Source organism: Medicago sativa, chromosome 6 (assembly GCF_051527215.1).
Source record: "Medicago sativa cultivar Bolivia chromosome 6, Bolivia_mono, whole genome shotgun sequence".
NCBI lineage: Eukaryota > Viridiplantae > Streptophyta > Magnoliopsida > Fabales > Fabaceae > Medicago > Medicago sativa.
This window is the reverse complement of record NC_140754.1, coordinates 29409341-29427716: the sequence shown is the minus strand read 5'-3', so window position 1 is coordinate 29427716 and position 18376 is coordinate 29409341. Positions and strand designations below refer to the sequence as shown.

At 31.9% G+C, this 18376-nt stretch overlaps 1 protein-coding gene across 1 annotated transcript; it reads right to left on the bottom strand.

Moving 5' to 3' along the window:
• Nucleotides 1-9345: 9345 nt before the first annotated feature.
• LOC146914396 (abscisic stress-ripening protein 2-like) lies at nucleotides 9346-10545 on the bottom strand. The gene is made up of 2 exons (XM_085722109.1): nucleotides 10357-10545; nucleotides 9346-9719 (listed from the first exon to the last, which is right to left on the bottom strand). The coding sequence occupies exons 1-2, from the start codon at nucleotides 10513-10515 to the stop codon at nucleotides 9534-9536; spliced, it is 345 nt and encodes a 114-aa protein (XP_085578235.1). The 5' UTR covers nucleotides 10516-10545; the 3' UTR covers nucleotides 9346-9533.
• Between the last annotated feature and the right edge of the window lie 7831 nt (nucleotides 10546-18376).

The window sequence follows — 18376 nt, the reverse complement described above, 5'->3', positions numbered from 1 at the left end:
ATATATATATATATATATATATATATAACCAAGCAATTACATTGATAGTTATAAATTATTACCTTGAAACAATTTAATTTTTGGCAACATAATGGCAACAACAACATTTTGAGATTCACCACAAGATAGAAAAGAGTTCAACTCTTCAACATACTCTCCAAAAAGAGTACATTTAACGCGATACCTATTTAAAATTGGCAAAAATTATACAAATATTAATTAATACCATAATACATGTTTTAAAAAATACACTTACAAAAAATCATGCTTACCCATTTGACTCAAGTTCAATGACATTCATCTTAATTTTTCCCGCTGTCTCATTGATATTCTCTTTAAACACACACTCCAGTCATGACTCCAATTACATCAGGTGCAGGTGTAAACGAATACACGTTTGTTAGGACCAAAACAGTGTTAGATAGTTTGACTTTTGTGTTGATTGTGAAATTCAGTTTGTATTCGCTACGTGATGGTCGATACGAACCATTGTTGCAAGCAACATCAAATGAGGAAATCGTGAACATCATTCCCTCTTGGAGCTGGTCCTTGAACTTGTAGATCAATGTTCATCGTATAGACGCACCAATCCGATCACCCTAGATAACAAAGATTAAAACACTATACTTTAAACAAAAAAATACAAAAAAGCAAAAAACAAAAACGATATGAAAAAAGTACCTTTCGATCCTTTAGAACCAACTCCATGAAAAATGGTAGTTTTTTTATTTTTGTAGCATTGAACAAACCAAGCACGAACAACCCTCACAATCAATGTCCACGATTGTTTTCTTGGCGAAACATCAGAGATGTAGTCGTGTTTTGAAGACATTTTTCTTTGCAATAGAAAAAATTACATAAATAATTTAGAATATAGTTATCAGAGAACCAGAGAATAGAAAAAGAGGAACTATATTTTGTGATTCTTGTGTACTCGTACCCAAAGACGCTACTATTTATATAGAAAAATAGTACCATAACGGTTAACATCTATTAATTATTAATTTGACCGTTTTAAAATTAATATTATCGACGTCTTTAATATTATGAAATGTGCATTAAACAATTAGATTATATTTCATGTAACCTACAAAAAATTAACTTCATAACATTTGAAATTTAATAATATCTTATTAATATTAAGTAATATAATTTTGTAACGAATACATATTAATTATATAACTTTAAAAACTAATTACTACAATTAAATTTTTAATTGGTAGATCATGTTCGATTTTGACTATCCCTATTGGAGGAAAAATCCTTTAGTTTGTTTACAGACTGTTTTGTAATGTCTGGTTCTGTTTTTTGGCTGTACTTAGCCTTACTGTATTGTAACTAACATTTTTCAGTTCTCTTAGGCACGCCTTGTGCTTAAGGGACTGCTTGTTTCTTTATTATATTTTGCTTAGTTTCTTCAAAAAAAATTTAGTAGGTTACTGTAATAGTGTAACGGACAAAAATTCAAAATAAAATTTATTCAAGTTATTTATTATAATTTTGTAACCTACCAAATTTTTAATGTACCGTATAAATGTTAATCGAATACTAATTATATTAATAATTATTTGATTGTAACATACATATTTTTAATGTAACATATAAATTTTAATCGAAACAATAATTATATTAATAATTATTTGATTGTAACATACCAATTTTTTAATGTAACATATAAATTTTAATCGAAACAATAATTATATTAAAAATTATTTGATTGTAACCAACTATGTATTTTATGTACAATTTAATGTTAAATAAAAAACGGTTTTTAATAATAATTATAATTATTAAGCTTGTATTAAAAATAAGGAGAAATTTTTGGAACTAATGCCAAGTAGGATTTTGTTGAAGTGGACATCTTTAGAGGAGAGGATTTTGAAATAGGCTATTTCTAAGAACTCTAAATTGTTAGTATAAAGATTTGTTTATATTTGAGGATACCAATTTTTTCTGCTACACCCATGTAGCAATTCTATAGAATATCTCACGTTTTCTTTTTCTGTGGTTTGAAAGAAGTTGAAAAACAGTGGGAGATTGCTCCAACTCCCAGAGGTATTCTTCCATGGTCACAAGACCAAATCAATAATGTTTGGACACACGTAAAAAGATTCTCCTCAAAATATTCAATCATCTTTTTTATCAATTTCCTCCTTATTATTAAAATAATACTTCTTTATGTGTGTGTGACCAAACATTATTTATTTGGTCCTGTGACCATATCAGAATTTCTCCCCCATGTAGTTTCACAAAATCTTGTAACCTCGAAAAAAGCCCCGGTAAACTAAGTATAGCTGTATGGGAGCGACCCAACGAGCTAAAGGATACAACACTCAATGCGAGTCAAAAGGAATGCACACACAAATCTTGTTTAGAAAAATCTCGTATATGTAAAAGTATCGAGGATCATGAGTTATAGGCAGCGAGTAACACATAACCGCATCATCCTAGCAGGATCCGAGGGACTCGTCTATGGACATCAACAACAAAAAAAAAAAAAAAATAATAGCTTTGTAGATAGAGCTAGCTACCCAATCACATAATTCACAAAGATCTAGATAGAGTGATGTAGCTCATGCTCCCGTTAACTTGTACGTAGGGGTGGGAGTGTCTCTTCATTTGTCAAAGAGGGACATGCAAAAATACACACTCATCTATTCCAGACCCAAGCACATGATGTTTGATCGGTCGATCTCTTGAAGAAAAAGGAAATATACGTTGGTCGGTCATTCGGATGATAAGTAAGACAAAATTTTAAAGGAAATATACACTGATTATCCATCCAGATGACAAATATATACAGAGAATTAATTATAAAGGAAAAACATGCAGGTGGGTCGTTTCAATGATAAAGAAAAGTGAAAGATGAAATGAGAAAGAGAATACTTTATTGATAATACTATACATGTTAAATATAGCTTGAAGGGTTGGCTCAAAGTAGTGCTTCTTGATTGGTCAATATGGAATAAAGTGGTGTCGGGTCGGGAAGTGTGCAAGTTTAGGCATTTTTTGGTTTAGGGTTGAAGACCATGGGAACTTTTCAAAGTGCTCTTCCGAACAAACAACTCAAGACCTCCCAAATACATGGAAGAGAATGAGTAAGAACGAAAAAGTAAAGAAAAGTGATGAAAAATTCTTCTTGTACATGGAAGATGGTCCAGCCAACACCTCCCAAATAATTAATAAAAGGGGTTGAACATTTATTGGTCTAAAAATTCCCTCACATGATTGAGATTTCGAATCAAAAAGAGAGCTTGGTGGGGAAGGTGTGGAATCCTATGATTGACGTGGGGTTATGGAACTTCTTGTTGTTTTGATGGGTTTGCTTGAGGGTTGTGTTCCTAGGTGGGAGTGATGGTTGGGTGTGGAGGCCGGGGGAAGAAGGAAGGTTTTGTGTTAATTCTTGCTATAAGTTGCTAGAGAGGCGGTTTTTGTCGGACGGTGAGGTTACTTTAGGGGAGGAGGCGAGGAGGAAGTGTTTCGGTATCTTTGGAAAGGTAGGGCACCATCTAGGGTGTTAGCTTTCTCATGGACATTGCTTCTTGATAGAATACCGACAAGGGTGAATCTAGCAAAAAGAGGAGTTTTAATTTGGATTCGGAAACCTCTAAGTGTTGTGTGTTTTGTGGTAGACTGGAAGAAAAGGTGGTGCACCTCTTCTTGCATTGTGAGGTTGTGTAGCTAAGATGTGGCAATTGGCTATTAAAAAAATAAAATAAAAAAATAACGCAGATTCTAAACCTTAAGCAACAACCTCCTAGATTTATATTCAATAGCAGAACATAATCATCTCAAATTTATTGGGTATATACTTATATATATTTATCAATTTCTCCTTCGTATAATTTTTTTTGTTATGAAATAGTGAATTATGCATATATTAGTTATAGCGTATTTGTTAACAAAAAAAAAAGGTTATAGTGTATACATTTTACAAATAAAGTTCTACAATGTTACCAAAAAAATTCTATCAGAAAATATATTTTATTGTAGAAGTTTTTTTTTTTTTTGAGGAAATTTCATTGTAGATGATTATAAACTTCTTTATTTTATATTTTTTATCATAGATTTGAAATATTTATATAGTAATGATATGATTTGGTTAAATTCTATTGGTTTAGAACACAATTTTTGCAATAAAAGTTTAATCCGAGAAAACATGCTAATATTAAAGAAGAAAAAAACATGTACGAGATAAAAGAAATCATGATACTAAAATTCTCGCATGTACCACCAAAAAAAAATATTCTCGCATGTAAAAAAAAGCACGTAAAAGAAAGAATGATACAAAACCTTTGCAGTATTCCCTCCAAAAAAAACTAAACCATTGTAGTATTTTGTAGTCAATAGCAACCATTGAACATTTTTTATTTGCTTCTAATTTGTGAAGGGAAACAAAAATACTTTTTTTACAGTGAATTTTTTTTTTAATTTATTTAACCACTGTTTAGTTTTTTAAATGGATTTTTAAAATATTTAAGTAATTATGATTTGGTTAAATTATATTTATAGTATTTAGATTTGGTTAAATTATATTTTAAAAGGAGATTTAAATATTTATATAATTATATTTTGGTTCAATTGTACTTACATCTTTAAATTTAATTAAATCATATTTTAAAGGAGATTTAAAATATTAATATAATAATGATTTAGGTTAATTATATTTATAGTATTTATTTTTTGTTAAAAAATATTTTTCATCTAATGCTCTTTTATATATTGGATTGGAGTCAAAACGTGAACAAAACAAAAGCCATATACAATCATATAAGAAGAGAAGAAGAAGCTGGAGAAAAAGGTCACTAGTAAAGATTGTTGCAATTCAAAACCCTATCCTCTACAGGTATATCAAACTTTCCCTTATATTATTGACATATTTGATTATAGAGTAATGCTATATAACACGATATATTTGTCGCACCATATATGCATGAAGCATTAACTACTTGCCTATTTCTACCTAATTAATGGCTTTCTCACATAACTCATTCACTCATATTTTGCTGTAACCAAAGTAAAATTAAAAAAAAAAATGGCATTCCATAATATTAATGTCAATATGTTATATTTTGTATCACCAGTTATTTTACCCTTAAAAACATTTAGATATGATGGTAAAATATTTTTTCCAGCTTAACCAGAAATCTAAATTCAGTTTGAAAAAGCGTTGTGTTCTTAACAAAGTATATGATACCCGATTCACACAAAAAATTGCATGTATGTGATACCCAGTTAGTCTCTGCAATTGCACGTATATGATACCTGATTCACACAAAAAATTATTATTTTATCGTGTATTTATAATATTAATAAAGTAAAAATTACAATTTATATGTCCAAAAACCAATGCAAATTTAACCGCATTAAATTGAGTCGAATCGGATTAAATTTTTTAAATTATTTATCTGAAACCATATTGAACCCCATCTTATTTTATATTTAAATTAGATGTATTTTTATCTCAAAATCGATTTAAACCGCACCGAAAATATTCATAATGTCAACAACAATAATAACAATTGAGGTTTTGTAAGATTTCTATTTTGAAGTGATTATTTTGCTGTGCTTTCATAAGTCTTTGCATGATTTTATTTGGAAGCAATTTGTCTATCTTCACTTCTTTTAAACAAACACTAAAAAGTAAAAGCATGTGGCTTTAAAGAGAGGGAGCGAGAAACTAACTCAAACACTCAATCGTGCAAGTTGCAATTTTCAGTAGAATTAGTTTAAGTTAGGGTTAAAAATTAGCTTAGGTCTTTTATGATTAGGAGTAGTCTGTTACTTCTAATAATAATTTAAAGTAGACACTCATCTTAGAAAATTAAATTTTCTAAGATTACCATAAGGATTAGGATAATTAACTTAATGTAGATTAAGTCTTAGGAATTACTCCTTCCGTCTCTTAATGTAGATACTCATTGCCTTTTTCACATTTCTTAAGAAAAGTTGTAGTGTAATTAATGTGTCTGTTTTGTGTGTTAATATTACGAAATTGTCCTTTGTTTGTATGTGTATTAAATTTGACTTTTCATATTTCAAGACAAGATAGTAGTATTAATTAGAGGTATGTTTAGAAGAAAAAAATAATAAATGTATCTAGTAATTTAAAAAGGAGTTTATATTTAGGGACAAAAATAAAATCAAATGGGTGCTTAGATATAGGGACGGAGGGAGTAAATTAAAACCAGTAACAAATTAATTGTTCCTTTACACTTCTTGTTGTATATGAACAATTTTTTTACCATGAAAATTTTCAAAAATACAGTGGAAAAATGAGAACACTGAAGACAGCTAGGATCAGAGGCACATGGGTACTACCTCAAGTGAAAGCTCCCATACCAAAAGAAGTTGAGGAAACAAAACAAGAGAGCCCAATAAGAGAAATTGAAGAAAACAAAAGAGACTCAGGTTTTCAAAGAAGGAGACAAAGTCATGTTGAAGGCCCCTCATTTCTTTTTCCCACCAACCCTAGCTCATAAGGCATGGTATGGTGCTTTCACTGTAACACTAGTGTGCAATAGTAATCTTGTTGAAATTTGGGATCACACCATATGGTATGCAAAAGTAAATCGACATGAATTGAAGCATGTAGGAGACTACCTCAAGGAGATCAAAGATGAAGAATATGAACCTGCTTTGAAGAGGTTCAAAGGCATAACATAGACATATTCGTCAGACTTGAGACGTAAAATATACGCTGAATGAGAAGCAACTCATTAATTTATTTCTCTGCAATTTCCCTTTCCAATGTATTATGATTTCATGTAAAAAAAACAATTGTTTTAATTGTTGCTTCTCCTCATTATTATTTTTATTTCAAATTTTTAATTACTTATATAATCTTTATATAATCTTTCCATTTCAAGCTTAAATTGTTAGTCTTAGAAAGTTGTTTCAAAATATTTACGGTAGACAACCCCGTTCCTAGCATTTTATGGGTCTTATGCCAAATTTGAGAAAAGCCTTTATATAATATATCAATTTTTTTTATTTTTATTTTTTTATAAATGATGAATGAGACATGGATTAATCATGGCGGATGACATCCCAACTATCAGGGGTGTGGGTCTCGACTCACAATATCAGTGAGGCAAAAATTTCCTGTTAAATAACATTAAATAATACTAAATTTAATAAGAAGTTATATTAAAATAGTTGTAGCAACCAAAATTACATAAAAAATAATATATTTTTCATTTGTTGAAAATTAACTATAATTACATCATTACTAATTGTTCTAAAAACATCTCTTTATGTATATCATAACCGGTGAGACTTTTAGTGTTCTATATGAATGTGTCTTGTACCCTATAGTTATTCACCCTAATGAGCTATGTGCTCCATATAAACGAGTCTTGTACTCCACATGAGATGAGCTTTGTGCTCCATATGGATGAGTCTTGTATCCCATAATTATTTTTCCCGATGAGCTATAAGCTTCGTATAGATGGGTCTTGTATTCCACATGAGATGAGCTTTGTGCTCCATATGGCCGAGCCTTGTACCCAATAGCTACTTACCCGAATGAGTTATGTGCTCCATATAGATTAGTTTTACACCCCATATTGGATGAGCTAATGCTCCATATAACAATGAGATTTTGATTGATTTATTTGTGTTAATTATATATATTTTTTAGACTATTTTAGAAAGAAAGCAGATACCATATGGTCGATTTTTTCGGTTACCACGCCGGCTGAGGACACTAATTGTTTTTAAATTTGTGTGTATTATTCACTGGGATTTCGTATCTCATTGGAGTGTTGTTTTTAGATTTAGATGCTAAGACAAAGACCGCCAACAATGTCGTCGAAAGATGAGAGGTTCGACATTTTAGAAGCATCACTTCATTATATTAGGTTGATAATTTGAAAATTAGTGGACAAAATGTATACATAGCACACTTATTTTGGTAGTAACTTAAATGCACAGTATTTTAACCATTTGTGAATTTTTCGGAAGTAAATAATTAATTATGAATTTTACGAAGTTTGTTTATCAAATGATTTGTAATTAATTCTTCGCCTATTTTTCCAAAATTATTCTTCATATTTTCCGCTAAGGTCATGTATGAAAACTATAAAATTTGGTGTTACACGTTTTTCATGCTGCAGCTACCACCATAAGGAAAGGTATAAGAAGACGTACATAGCATCTTGACTAGAGACGAAAATGTATGTCGAAATGACCAAGGACTCAAAGGAATCAGTAGAGAATAATTTCTTGACCTTCTTCAGAATGAAAGAAAAAACAAGTGTGAGAGACAGCGTCAATGGTGCAATTAACCCGGTTATCACCAACAACGACAATGAAGGGCCGACATTCTCAATGCAGACTGATAAATGTTTGGGACCAGACGGTTTGAACCCCGATTTTTACCAACTTGACAAACATCACGCTCATTCCAAAAGGAGAAGCGCAACACTCAATGAAGGGCATCCTTGATAAATGGATATCAGACAACCAATCAACCTTTCTCCAAGGCTCCCACTCCTCCATGGCCGACGGTTAACACAGATGGGTCTGTCTTAGGAGATCATGCCTCTTGTGGGGTATTTTTTGAGACCATTTAGGAACGTTCCTTGGTGCTTTTACATGTAATCTCGACAATTCGTCGGTTTTTAACTCAGAAATTCTTGGTTTTATTTGGGTTTTGGAGTATGCAGCTCATAATGGATGGTTGGAATGTGATCCAACTAGTGCCTTACTGATTTTAAAAAATGCTTCTTTGGTGCCAACTTCCATTTGAAACCGGTGGCATAATGCACTTCGGTTTGGTGTTTAGATTATTTCTTCCCATATTTTTCGTGAAGTTAATTGTTTCGCTGATAACATCGCAAATTTAGGCACTCAGTTCAGGTATCAGTTTGGTAAAATGAGTTGCCCCAAGTTATTCAGGTGGATTTCTTTAGGGCAATATTTGGTTTTCCTAATTTTTTAGTCCTTTAGATTGTCGTCTTCTTTTCTTGCTTTTCGAGGGTTCTTGTATATACTTTTTATTTTTATCTTTTTTAATATTTTTTTTTCTAAGATTGACGGTAGAAGGTAAGGGCCTCTTCGAGATGCCAACCTAGTTAGGATGTCGACAATTCTCCTTGTTGCTTGTCCTTTATTCTTGCTTATAAAAAAGATAATTTTTGAAACAATTATGTAAAAATATGTTCATAATAAATTGTTTAAAAAAATGTGCTCCTCTAAATGTCTCAGGTTTAATTCATTTTCGATGTCAATTATAATAGGTTAGTTTGACTTCTTAAAAAAACAATTATGTAAAAATATATTTTAGATGAATAATATTATATGCAACATATATAAACGTTATTGGACGAAACCTATCTAAAGGGTATGAGAGTATTCACCAATAAACAATAGATAGAAATATTTATGTTTAATTGGTAATTTTATTTATTATGATAAACTTTATTTAGGTTATAACATCAAGTAATTAATCAGTTCACCCCACTGGATTGTTTTATTTAGGATAATATCTCAGTAGGGAATATCACAGTCTCTTCAAATAACTTTCTTTATCAACCAAAGAAGTTATGAAGCTTCTTTCCATGATTTTCTTCATGCTCTTTCTTGGCTTCTTCCTTCTTATGATGCTCATGGACAGCTATTCCTCCGGCCGCCGCAGCAGCTGCCGAAGCAATCTTCTCCTCGATCTTGTGACGATGGGCATGCTCTGGATCTTTTTTTGCTTCATGCTTCTGATGCTATACAAATAAAGAGTTGAAATGATCATCTTATATTAAATAATATAGGTAGTTTTAATAAATAATTAACAATGATTTCACAAAATTAAAATAATGAAGATTTCTATAATTATATAATTATGATTTCAAAAAAAAAAAATTAGTTAATCACAAAAGACTACATAAAAAACGTCATTTAACGACTGATTTAGTTAATGCATGGTTAGAGGTTTAGCTATAGTTTAAAATTGGTGACAAACTTATTTAGCGTCTAATATAGAGATCAAGGTTCTCGTGAACTTAGCTCAGTTGATAGGAACAATGCATAATATATGCAAGGGCCACTAGTCCAATTGACGATAAAAAAACATCAAGTTGTAATGAAATTCAAAAAAATCAACCGTTAATTGGTTCTTGATAGAAAACATATTTTAATTTTAATTTCAATTTCGTTTTATAAATAGAACAATTTTGTTAAATCAAAATGTATTTTTGTTGTTGGCAATCAATTGAAGAAGTTCAGAATATGTTAAATATACTAATTTATCTGGTATATATTATACATTAAATACATTAATTATTCAATGAATTTGAAAATAAAAATATTAGCTTATATATGATACCGGATGAAGTATTAGTTAAGATGTATGTAAATTACCATAGCAATAGCACCAGCAGTAGCAGCTCCTATTTTACCAAGATGTTCCACATGATTGTGGTGCTTCACTTCCTTTTTGTAGTCAACCTCAGTGTCAGCAACTTTCTCTCCATCCTTGTGATGGTGAAAGAGGTGGTGGTGGTGCTTCTCTTCAGCCATTATGCAAAATAATCTCAAGTGAGTATTAACTTGAATAATTCATATGCAGCAAATTAAGCTCTTTATTTATAGGTGAAAAAGAATACATTGCATATGTCATATTTGGTAGGAGAATACATTGCATATGTCATATTTGGTAGGAAATCTTAGAAAATCACTGAATGATGGAAAATATTAATGAAAATCAGATTTGATTTGTAGCATTTGATTAATGACTTATTTTTCTAAATATAACTTTTTTGACTATTCTAAATGTAACTTAATTATTTATTCTACCAAGAAATTATTTTCTTGAACTTTATTTTAATAACTTATTAATAATAATAATAATAATAATAATAATAATAATATATTATTATTATTATTATTAAATAATAATATTATTTTTGGTCTAAAGATGAAGTGGAAAGCTGCCTTAATTATTATTATTATTTTCGATAAGGCAAGAAGTAGGTTAGGCATCAAGGAGGCCGGAAACATCCCAACTAGGTTGACACCCAACCGGAACTCCCATCCTCTATCGCCTACTCCATGTTTATTATTAAAAAGGGAAAAGATATATACAAGAGGGGGACTAGGCCAAGACCCTCAACAAAAAAGAAGCAAGAAATAAAGAAACAGACAACCTAAAGAAAGCGAAAATTAGGCAGGCCGTGCCTTTCCCAGAAGAAATCTAAGGACAGCGACAAAGGGTGAGAATCAAACCAAACCGAGCCAACCAAACCATGGCCAATGGAAGCTAACAAGTCCGCACAACAATTCCCTTCTCGATAAATATGTGAGCAAATAATAGTAATACCAAGTTGGAAACAATTGTGCCATCGATTACGAAGACGGAAAGGAATCATGGAGGAATTTTTAAAAGCGGACACCGCACTTGTAGAATCACTTTCTAACCAAAGTCTATGCCATTGAAACCGAGCAGCATATTCCATAGCAATAATAAGCCCCGTAAGTTCAGCCTCAAAAACAACTGAAAAAGCTACCTTAAATTCACATATGCACTACAATGTCTCGAGTTCGAACAGTGAAAACATCCAATCTAATAATATTAGCATTTTCTGTTAAGTCTAGTCTTATAGATAACACAATTTTATATATTATTATACAATTGAGGCATATTTCCTGTATAAATTTAATTATCCTTAAAAATATATTTCATTTTCAAGTTTAAATTTAAACAACTTTATTTTTTAGATAACCATGATATAGGTTAGCCAAACCATTCCAATCCCGATAGAAATCCTCCAAAAGAAAATGTGGCGAAGTTTTGAACCAAGATACTCCAGGGTTGCTATGATCACGAGTGGGTAATTTAACCGCGCAACAATTTCCTTTGCGGTAAATGTGAGAGCAAACTGAATTAATACGAAGCTGAAGACAATTATGCCATTCCTAGAGCGACTAACCTATACACCTGATGTTTTGGACGGGGGACCCTTAGATCAAGTTTGGTAGGATGCCTTTCTAATTTTCTTTTTCCGACTATTAGACAAATAAGGCGTAAACCGCACTTCAACATTCTCACCTTGAATCAACATGTGTTGGATTATATCTAATTCCTTCTGTAAGTTAGGATCAACATCTCCAGGTTTAGCAATGATGTCACTAACATCCAGTATATCGTCTCCAACCAAAGGTCATAATCGGTTGATGTGTCAAAGTTTTTCTCAAAACCTCATTAGTAACATTATTTAATGATATATGAATTGTGGTGTTGGAGTTATCAATCAGCAATGGACGTTCCTCCATGTGTACAACACTCTCAGTCTGCTCACTTATTCTCAGCTTGAACGGCTGTTGTAGCGCTCACTACAGCAGAATCATCGTGCACATTTTCTTGCTCAGGTGGTTCATTTTTGGAATTCGTTTCCTGCTACACAATAGCCTCTGCGTGTTTATCAATGACATAATTTTCTTTCTGCACAGTGGCCTTTTGTGTTCATCATTGATTTTAGAATTTGCTGTTGTTTTATGAATTGCAATCTGCTCATTTTCTGTTGTCTTTGTAACTGTGTCCCGCAACTTGTACAGTAGACACAGCTTTCTAAATGACCAGAGCCTGGAATTCCATCGATGAACTGATGCCATGAGGATTATCTTTAGTTTGCCAGCCTTGATGTAATTTCTTCGGAGGGAGCTCCTGTTTGTTACCCGTATTCACTCCTTGAACTTTATTTGCTTTCTCCACATTTTTTTTTAATCGGGTGTAACCAATGACAATTCACTACACTAACACCGATATTATTGCAATGTGAACAAAATTTTGGGAGCCATTCACATGAAACCTCAATGTTGAATGAATAAACCTCCCTCTCAAACATTATTTCATGAAAAATTTGTCGGGAGAGATCCATATCCTTAAGTATTCGAGCATGGTCCCTAAAAACAGTTTTGTTTGGCATTTTCACTGACTAGAAGAGTCCTTTTAGCACCTGTTATTTCACAAAGTGTTCTATTTATCCAATACTCTTGTGGCAGTTCTAACAATCTAATCCAGAATTGAGCATATGTCTGACTCTAAGTGGGTGCGTTAAAATCATTTGTCCACTCAAACATCAAAGCACACGTGGTTTCAAATCCATTGTACCTAAGGCCCAAACTGACCTGACATCTTCATACAAAGCAAATGATAACTCATAATAACCTCTTCCCAATGGCATCATCTTCCATGAACCTATTGTTGTCCATTGTTTCCAAAGCTTCACAATGATTTATTTCATTGTATAAGGCTTATCTCCTTTGCTCAACACAAGGCATCCACACAGTGCTAACAAGCCTCAGTTCCTCTGACATAGGCCTCCTCAATTGTTTTGATACATAAGCTTCCCCGCGTGTATAGTAGGTTGTGGCAATGGTGATCAAGCTTGAATCTGTAGCTATTAGAGCATGGACAAATGATCTGTGCAGTTGCTATTTTTCCGATAACGGGACTGGAATAGTGTCCATCACACAAGGCCACAGAAATATGTAGCCCATGCCTAGTCACGAGCAGCCGTCCATTGAGGCAGCCAGTTGCACGTGTTTTTTAATCAATTCACAATGAAAACAAGTGGCGGTGGACACAAAGCAAGTAACAAGAATCCCAATCCACGTGCAATTCACTAACGCTATTGACTTACCTAACTGAGAAGACAATTACGTGAATGAATTAGAATCACGCAATGGGAAATGAATCTCAAAAACAAGATCGACGATTAAGGTAGCAAAAAGACGACACTCATGGCAGGGGAACGAAGCCCTAGCGAAGTGTTTTTCTTTTAAAAAAAAAATATTTACTTCTTTGCAGTACTTTGAAATATTCTTTAAGAACTTACAACATCAATAAAGATACACAAATTTAAAATGAAATTGATATTATGAAATCGAAACAAGCAAAAAAAATTAAGTAAATACTTTTTTAAAACATTAAAATTTAAAATTATTATTATAAAATATATATATATACACAACGAAGCACAATTAAAATAGTTGACAATGTCCACAAGTTCTACGCTTGGTTGGTAGAACCTGAATTTATAGTGTTTGTGTTCTACCGATGGGGTTCCTATTCCGATGAAAACATCTCTCGTAAACAAGAGCATAGTGCAGCGGATTTATCAAACTGGAGCAAAGAAAATTGCCATCAGACTAGGAAGGAAATATAAAAGGTATGCAAGAAGCTTGAGGGAACCCGTAATCATGTAAGTGCGGTCATGGTCAATGCTAATCATCATGAAGCTTCGCGAAGACGCCTTGATACTTTATTGGTAAAGATGATCTGTTCTCGAAACATCGTGTTAAAACTTCTTGGTATCGAGATGGTGATTTGAACAAGCGTTTTTTTCATGTTGTGACTAATACCGAAAGGAAGGGTAAGAAGATATAGCATCTAGAAAACAAAGATGGAAATGTTTGCCAAAAGGACGAGGGACTCACAGAAATTGCTAGAGAATACTTTCTTGACCTTTTTCAGAAAGGAAAAAAAAAGTGTGAGAGATGTCAATGATGCAATTAGTTGGCTAATATTGCTTTCAAACCGAATCTAAACTCAACAAACATCACATTCATTCATTCCTAAAGGAGAGGCATAACACTCAATGAAGGACTAACATCCCATTTCTTTATGCAAAGTTTTATAAAAGATTGTCGCTAAAGTTCTTCCAAACAGACTGATGCAAATCATTGATAAATGCATATCAAACAGCCAATAAGCCTTAGTGTAACACCCTAAACCCTACATAATATTTTCTAATAAATTTAATAATTAATAAAGAACGCAAGGGTGTCACACATCTCCATCAATTCAAAATTATAAACATTGCAGCGGAATAATTTTCAAAACATTAAAGTACACATCTCATCACAGTTTCAACATCAAACTGAATTCAAAAGAATTCTAAAATAAAGTCTGAAAATAACGATAAACCCCCAATCCATAGTGTCACAGATCAGAGCATCGACTCGATAAAACTCCGAAAGAAATAAACAAAACGAGAAGGCTCCAACGTCATTTTCCGAGACTCACTGCAATCTAACCTTCCTCTTTCTGCAAGTCTATACCAAACAAGGGTATAAGTGTCAAATCCTCAATCGGGGTGAGAATATATTCAACATAAGAATAACATAAACATATAGTATTAACATTTAAGCATATACATTCATGTAATTAAAGTTAATAGGTCTCAATCATCATCTTATAATAATATGCAAACACCAATAGCAAGTAAGAACGTCAAGTTGACATTGAGCGAAGTATACGTCATTCACACATAACAATAGTAGAAGCACATTATTGAATATCACATCTTCAAATATTCACATCTTCGTATAACACATCGTCAAATTTCACATCTTCAAATATTCACATCTTCGTATAATAGATTGCCAAATTTCACATCTTCAAATATACCAGTTATGTATACAATGTACCTAACTATACTCTATATGCATGTGGTACCGGTTTTTTGATATCAGAGTTATGTTACTGATTAATCCGCCATCGTCAAATCAAACTAACCATGAAAGCATGAACACTGAGTAACTACTCAATAGTGCAAAACTTTATATGACTCTATAATCACACATCGTCATATCATTCACATATTTATAACAACACATCTCTACATCATCACACAGTCATATCAACACATCGTTAGAATAATTTTCTACATAAGAAGCTTATGATGTAGTTGGATTAAATTGGGCATAATTTGAACTACAAAACTTATTTTTGAGTGAACTCAATTGGGTTTGAAAGCTAAAATATATTGGTATATTACTGAAAAGTTTTTTAGTTTAATATTACTTTGCACTGTTTTGTGATATTAAGAAGATGACTATTTTGTTTAATAAATTACTCTTAATTAGTTAACTTTAAAAATTGATATCTTAAGCTAGGAAACTTCTTTTTTAGTGGGAACATTTGTGTTTGAAAGAGGAAATATATATAGTAGTTTCTGCATATTGAATTTTATATTTTTTGTATTTACATATATGCCCTAGTAACTTTGTTAACCCATGTGCTCTGTCACAAAATTGGGTGGGAGTATTGTTTGTAGTGTGGAGTGATGGTTAGTATGCGTTAGTGATAAAATAATTTATTTCGAATGATAAATTGAAATGATGAGTAATCAGGAAAGTTAGTTCTTATTATTTCTTCCTACTACTTGATGACATTCTATCTACCCATTTTGAATTTGAATTTCACTCTTTTCAACAATTAATACATACCTGATCTCCATGAGTTTCTTAAACCACAAATCTAGATATCAAACCCTTCTCTTCTATTTTCTTACGATCCCTCTTCTTTCTCCGCATCTCAAACGGTCGAACCCATCAATTGAACCCCTTTTCCTGATCGAGCCCATTCCTTCTATGTATTTCTTCCTCTTTTCGTCCTTCTCAAACCCATTTTCCGGATCGAACCCATTAATCAATTGCAAACCCATCTAAAACCCTTTCTCTCCGTCAAATATTTCAAACACTCGATCGGGAAAATCTATTTTAAAGTATTTTATCAGGTATTGCTTGTGTTTGCTTAGATAGTCAGGTATTGCTGAAACCTTGGATTAATTTTTCACTAATAGCTAAATTTAACTAAATCTTTGTTCTTGATGTTGAATTCAAGTTCTTAAATACACATATCATCACTGTTTAAATATTTGGACAAATAAATTATCATCACTGTTTGAATTCAGAATCTTAAACACGCATATGATCCCTATCATTTTACCGTATATCTAGAGTTCAGCCGTGGGATAGTATAATGGCAGTATGTTTATGATAACCAATGTTGTCTGCAATTCATTAAAAAAAAATTTGTCCATCATTCGATGGTTAATGGTAACACAAATTTCTCCTAAAACTTATTTAACATTAATACAAATATATAATATAATTTATTGGTGTTTATAACGGTTGATAAGACCCGTGCGTAGCACGGGTCGAGTGTCTAGTAATATTTAAAGGGATTTTAGTGAACTTAAATTAGTAAATCAAATCATTTAGTTGAGGTTTAATTGTGGAGTGTACTTGGATAATAGTAGGCTTAAAGGTAATAGGATGATGGTCTTAGGGGATATACTTTCAATGTTAGTTAAGTTAGGATGACTGTTGAAACTTGATATGTTTTGAAATAGGTCAAATGCATCTAAAGGTCCTTTAAGTTTTTCGTTTTTCCCAAAGTGATCATTTAAGTTTCAAAAGTCCCAAACAAGTCCTTTAAGTTTCAAAATTCCCAAACAAGTGTTTTTAGTTTTTGAATTGTTTCAAACAAGTCATTTTAGAGGATGATGGTGATGATTGAGATGATAGCAACATAGAGAATTATCCACCATTTGCCATACCTAAAAAGATGACTAATTTTAAGTGGGTGTTAGGAGCCAGATTTGGTACCAAAGATGAGTTCAAGGAAGCAATTACCAACTATGCTATCTACAATATGACTTGTTTGAAACGATTCAAAAACTAAAAGGACTTGTTTGGGACTTTTGAAACTTAAAGGATCACTTTGGGAAAAACGAAAAACTTAAAGGACCTTTAGATGCATTTGACCTTTGAAATAATATGTTTTAGATGATGAATTGAATTGATGTGATATTAAATGATGTGCAAAGATGAATAATTTGACAATGTGTAGCGTAATGAATAATTATTTGACGACGTGTAATGAAGAATTAGTTGACGATGTGTAATGATGAATTATTTGATGATGTTTAATGATGAATTTTTTAATGATGTGTATTGATAAGTAATGATGTGGCATTCATGAATTCATTGTCGTGTCTATTTGAAGATGTGTATTTAAAAATGGGTTGGATAAAATCAATAACATAACTCTTATATCAAAAATTAGTGAGTAGATTAGTACCACATGCATATTCGGTGAAGTTTATGAGCATTGAATGCATAACTGTATTCTATTGATGAGTGTGAATTAATAAATGATAACTGTCTTGTTTATATTTTAAGTGACCAATTGTGTTGGATGTATGTACCCTTTTGTGGTAAAGAGACTCAGGACGAAGAACTTTAGAGGTTGTAAGGATGACGTGGAGCCTTACTCGTCAACTTTTTATAGCAATTGAGAGTTTATTTTGTGTCAATGCTTTGATTATGTAACACTAAAAAATTGGGGTTTCGTTTTATTTTCAGACTTTATTTTGGAATTCATGTTGGAATTCAGTTTAATTGTTAAGATGATATGACTATGTTTTGAACTTATTTTCACTGCACTATTTTTAATTAAATTGAATTACTTTTGAAATGATGATATTGCTTGGGTTTTGGTGTTACAGGAACCATGCCTATAAATTTGCCTATTACAGACCAAAGGTCATGTTCAAGACAACACTTTTAATCGTAGATCAGGCTCAGTCCC

Excerpts from the sequence above, each read along its gene's own strand:
- LOC146914396 (XM_085722109.1), bottom strand. The coding sequence starts at position 10,515 with ATGGCTGAAGAGAAGCACCACCACCACCTCTTTCACCATCACAAGGAT. Across the intron at positions 9,720-10,356 it reads CTGCTGGTGCTATTGCTATG|CATCAGAAGCATGAAGCAAA; the intron begins GTAATTTACATA and ends TTATTTGTATAG.